Source organism: Leishmania mexicana, contig 42 (genome assembly GCF_000234665.1).
Source record: "Leishmania mexicana MHOM/GT/2001/U1103 WGS CADB00000000 data, contig 42, whole genome shotgun sequence".
Lineage (NCBI taxonomy): Eukaryota > Euglenozoa > Kinetoplastea > Trypanosomatida > Trypanosomatidae > Leishmania > Leishmania mexicana.
In genome coordinates, this window is record NW_003946398.1 from 1 (window position 1) to 5321 (window position 5321).

A 5321-nucleotide genomic window follows, 5' to 3' on the forward strand; every position below is an offset into this window, starting at 1 on the left:
TAAATCAGCATCCATGTGGAATTTAATCGCGGCCTCGAGCAAGACGTTTCCCGTTGAATATGGCTCATTNTAGCTTCCTTAGCTCCTGAAAATCTCGATAACTCAAAAAATACGCCCGGTAGTGATCTTATTTCATTATGGTGAAAGTTGGAACCTCTTACGTGCCGATCAAGTCAAAAGCCTCCGGTCGGAGGCTTTTGACTTTCTGCTATGGAGGTCAGGTATGATTTAAATGGTCAGTATTGAGCGATATCTAGAGAATTCGTCGACGACATCGGGACGCGCAGGCTTTCGGCGATGCCTGCTGCCGCGCTGGTGGAGGCGTTCAGGGCGACGTGCGAGGGGCACGTGGCGGACGTTGCGTGCACGCCGCAGGGCAAGACGCTGCTGCAGGCGGCGCTGCGGACGCAGCGGTCGGAGGTGCTGGACTCCGTGGTGACGGAGCTGTGCCCGCGGCTGCGCGACGTGGCGGTGGACGTGCACGGGTGCCACGTGCTGCGGACGCTGGTGGAGGCGTGCACCGCGGAGCAGACTGAGGCGCTGATCGGCGCGATGCACGCGTCGGTTGTGCTGAACATGTGCACCACGTCGCAGTACACGCGGCGCACGCTGCAGTCGCTGTTCGAGCGGCGCGAGGTGGACCTGTCTGCGGTTGTGCACGTGCTTGCGGACAACGCGGGGTACCTTGCGGCGACGCAGCAGGGGTGCATCTCGCTGATGCGCGTGTTCGAGCTGTGCGACGCGGCACAGAAGGCGGAGCTTGTGCGCGAGCTGCTGCCGAAGTTGGCTGCGCTGTCGATGGATGCGTTTGCGAACTACATGGTGCAGTGCGCGATCGAGCACAGCGATCGCACGACGGCGGCGCAGTACGTTGTGACCCACTTCACCGGCAACATATTGCAGATGAGCTGCAACAAGCACTCCAGCAACGTGCTGGAGGTTGTCCTGCGGTGCTGTGGCGAGGTTCCGGCGGTGCGGCGCCTTTTTCTGGACGAGCTGGTTTTCAACCCAGCCGCCCTGAAGGAGGTGGTTGGCGACCTGTACGGGAACTTTGTGGTGCAGGCGCTGATCAGCGTTGTGACGAACCCGATGGAGTTCAAGCGTGTGGAGGACCGCCTGCGCCCCGCACTGGTGGGGTGCCAGTTCGCGCCGAAGATCGAGGGGAAGCTCAAGGCGAAGCGTTCAGGCCCGCCCCACACGGGCGGTGCGGTGCACCATCATCCCTACCCGCAGTCGCACCAGCAGCGTCCGCTTTCGGGACCGTGCACCATGCCGGACCATCTTGGCCCCTGCGCGCCTAGCGTGAGACCCACTGTACCGCTTTCACAGGTGCCGGTGATGTCTGTCGGTGAGGCGCGCGTTCCGTCTCAAGGTTACTGTCACCGCCCCTACGACCGCACTCCGCTATGCTGCGTACCGCTCGCAGCTGAGCAGCAGCAACCCCAGAGCGTGGAGCAGGCGCCATCTGGGCATGCGTACCCTGCTGATCACTTCCAGTTTCCAATTCTCAAAGGGCGTACCTCTGCTCGCACCCCCGGCCCCGTCCCCGTAACGGACGGGGCGGACAGCGGACCCGTGTACGGTCCCTCGCCGGCGGCACGCCGCCACCTTCAGCAGCAGCAGCAGGCGTTTTGTCCGCCATTCAACATCATGTGCTGAGTTTGGGCTGAGGAGACGTACGCCAAGAGCTGCGCGCAGAGGGTGGTGGCGAAGGTGGTCGGAGTGCCGGGCCAGCCGGTCGTTACCGTCGCGGTAAGGCCTCGCTTCACCGACGATGGTTTTGCCACTGCTTCCCCGCTCTACCGTCCCACGCCGATCCCGCCCCTTTGTGGGCGCCTATGCTGTTACGCTTGCTTGTGTTCTCTCTGAGGGAAAAAGCGCACCGCTGTTGTTTGCATGTGTGTTGTCATGCGCGCTCCTGTGCTGGTGTGTGCGGACGTTGCGAGAGGAGGGCAAGCTGTGAGCGGCGGTTGGGAGAGTGGGGAGGGGGCGGCGGCAGGTGAGGTGGTCCGAGTCACCTTCGTGCCGCTGTCCGCGCCCTCGCCGCCTTCCTTTATTCAGAGAGCGCTGACGCATCATGACTAGATGATCGTTCTCTTGCTTTCACCTGCTGAGTTGTGTGTGGCTTGCCGCCGTTTGTTGTGACGCATGTCGTTAGTGCGCGTGTGATGGGGTCTCACCTCGGGAGCGTGTACGGAGACTGCACAGGGTTTCTAAAGGGACTCGAAAGAAGTAAGGGAAGGAGTAAGAAGGGCGAAGACGCAGAGGATGCGAGCTCAGGAAGGCATCGTTCTACCCGAAGCGGGTGCACACAGGGCCAGGCGCACCAGTCCGCCAACACACACACACAGGCATAACTTGTGCGGCTCCCTCATTGGACGTGGAAGGGAAGCAGGAGTCGCACGCGGGCGTCTGTGTGTCTGTCTGTCGTTGTGTACGCAGGAGTACATCCCCCGTGGCCATCTCCCTCACCCTCGCCTCCTCTGTGACCGTCTCTTCGCATCTTCCGCCCTTCTCACGCGTGCATGCATCCTTTCGCTTCTTTCAATTTTTTTCCCTCTCGTATTTTGTGTGACACGCCTCCTCGACTGTGTGTTTGTGTGCCGGTATGTGTGTGTGCGCTTGTTGGTTAGAGGGGAGGGGACACTCTTAGATCCTTTCTTCTTGTTGTTCCGTGCCCCCCCCCCTTCCCCCTCCTCCTCTCTCTGCAGGGGGGGGAGCTCTTCACTGTTCCTCTGTCTGTCCCTGTCTGCGCATGTGTGCGCGCATTTTTCTTTGTGTGTGTGTCCTAAGCGACGAGTGCGAGCGGCACAACGCAGGCGTTCGAATGGCTATAGAGAAACAGAGCCGAGAAAAACACACCACACACACAGAGGGAACGACGAGCCATCACGTCAACAGGCGGTCAAGAAGAGATGCCAGGAGTGGGTGGGTGGGTGGGGCGGTGCAGCCTGCGTCCCCCCACGCCTCGGGAAAGAGAGACCCCCCTCCCAAAGACCGTCATTTACGCAGGCGCACAGTGGTGCTCGGGTTCGTGCATGCACGCGGCTGTGTGCTCCACGCACAGTCGCTGACGGTTGAGACACGTCACTGCGTTCAGCAAGAGTTGTCCACGGTGATGTGTTTCTAACGGTAGCTGTAACTCCTGTGTCTCTCTCTCGATCATCCCATCGCCCATCCCGCCTCCCTCCCTCCATGCCACTTGCATACCTCTTGTCCTCTGCCCTTGTGTCCCTCGTTTCACCCTCCCGCAAAACCGGCGAACTTGCTGCGCACACGCACACCCACGTATGGCGTCACTGCCAACCAAACACCGAAACACGCCATGCCAAACACACACTCTCCTCCTCCTCTTTTGTTGTCCCGCCCTCCCCGCACCGCACCGTAATCTCCACCAGATCGAAGCACGCCATCTCCATAATCCCCCCTCCCATCCTCATCCTACGAACCGAGGCCTCTCTTTTCCTCCCTCTCTCCCTTCTATGTGTCACCCCCCTCCTTCTCCCCCTCCGTCGTTCTCTCGTCGTTTGTGCATTGTACCGTTTCACCACCTTCTTTTTCTCTATGTGTGTATGAGTGCGTGTGTGCACATCTCTTCCCCCCTTCCCTTCCCTTCCCCATCTCTACCCACCACGTGTGCGAGTCTCCTGTGGTGGCTGTGCCCCTCTTTAGAAGTAAGTGCTCCCTTCGGCTGTCTTCGTTTCGCTCGAGAGCTTCCCCCTTCATCCGCACCCACCGCCGCTCTGGTCTCTCTCTGTCACCTTCCTGCATACTTTCACAGTTCCGCGCGCACAGGCACACTGGTGCATGCGTTATTTTTTTTTCTTTTATACCCCCCCCTTATCCCGTACGCACGGAGGTTGTCGCTCCAGCGCACGCTCTCTCGCACACACAGGCGGACGTCAGTTCGTGGACCTCGCTTCACCTCCACGATACTGCTTGCTTCCGCTGCAGCACTGGGCCCCACTGAGAGCTTCACTTGCTTTGAATATTTCTTTTTTTACTTTTACCTTTTTGTTGCTCACCTTCTAGATCGCGTAAATACCACTCTTCCAACTTCCCCCCTCTCCTTATCCTCTGTACCCCTCCGCTAGTATCACTGCCGTCTTCGACGGGAACTCTGTACCACACGCTCCTCCCCCTCCTCCCGGTAGCTGTCGCCAACCACCGCATCACCTGCGTGCGTTCTTTTAGCTTACGTCTTGCCCCATCGCTTTGTGGACGATCACCACACCTGCTTGAGGCTCACGTATCTCCCTCATCTCCCCTGCCACTCCGCGACATGTCTTCGTCTGCCGAGCGGTTCCATCCGAGGTACTTCCCGGCCATCACTGAGCGTCGCTCCATGGTGGCTCGAAAGGGCTCAGCACCGTCGCTGCACCGCACCGCTGGCCGGGCTGCTGCTACTGCTGCGACGTTTGTGCGGCCGCCGCGCGCCTCGCCGGCTGCTGTGCCCGCGCCCGCGAGCTGCGGCACTGCGGGTGCACTGGAACAGGCGCCTCCTGCTGTTGCTGCCGTGCCGTGCGCGCGTGGCACTGGACTGCCGACGGTGGGCGCGGTGCCGGTGCTGTCGCTGAACTGCGAGGCGGAGCGCGGGTGCGCTGGCGTGGCGCCTGCGACGGTGGCCGCGACGATGGCGCCCGCGGTGCACGTGGCGGCGCCGGTGGCGCAGCCGGTGTGTGGGACGCGCAGGCTTTCGGCGATGCCTGCTGCCGCGCTGGTGGAGGCGTTCAGGGCGACGTGCGAGGGGCACGTGGCGGACGTTGCGTGCACGCCGCAGGGCAAGACGCTGCTGCAGGCGGCGCTGCCGACGCAGCGGTCGGAGGTGCTGGACTCCGTGGTGACGGAGCTGTGCCCGCGGCTGCGCGACGTGGCGGTGGACGTGCACGGGTGCCACGTGCTGCGGACGCTGGTGGAGGCGTGCACCGCGGAGCAGACTGAGGCGCTGATCGGCGCGATGCACGCGTCGGTTGTGCTGAACATGTGCACCACGTCGCAGTACACGCGGCGCACGCTGCAGTCGCTGTTCGAGCGGCGCGAGGTGGACCTGTCTGCGGTTGTGCACGTGCTTGCGGACAACGCGGGGTACCTTGCGGCGACGCAGCAGGGGTGCATCTCGCTGATGCGCGTGTTCGAGCTGTGCGACGCGGCACAGAAGGCGGAGCTTGTGCGCGAGCTGCTGCCGAAGTTGGCTGCGCTGTCGATGGATGCGTTTGCGAACTACATGGTGCAGTGCACGATCGAGCACAGCGATCGCACGACGGCGGCGCAGTACGGTTGTGACCCACTTCACCGGCAACATATTGCAGATGAGCTGCAAC

At 61.7% G+C, this 5321-nt stretch overlaps 2 protein-coding genes across 2 annotated transcripts; both read left to right on the forward strand.

Moving 5' to 3' along the window:
* Positions 1–297: 297 nt before the first annotated feature.
* On the forward strand, positions 298–1659 carry LmxM_20_1365_1 (uncharacterized protein; the record flags this gene model as incomplete). The annotated part of the gene is made up of 1 exon (XM_003886506.1): positions 298–1659. The coding sequence occupies one exon, from the start codon at positions 298–300 to the stop codon at positions 1657–1659; it is 1362 nt and encodes a 453-aa protein (XP_003886555.1).
* Positions 1660–4282: 2623 nt separating this feature from the next.
* LmxM_20_1370a_1 (uncharacterized protein) lies at positions 4283–5321 on the forward strand (the record flags this gene model as incomplete). The annotated part of the gene is made up of 1 exon (XM_003886507.2): positions 4283–5321. A coding segment is annotated over one exon (1039 nt), but the record flags the coding sequence as incomplete, so codon positions are not given.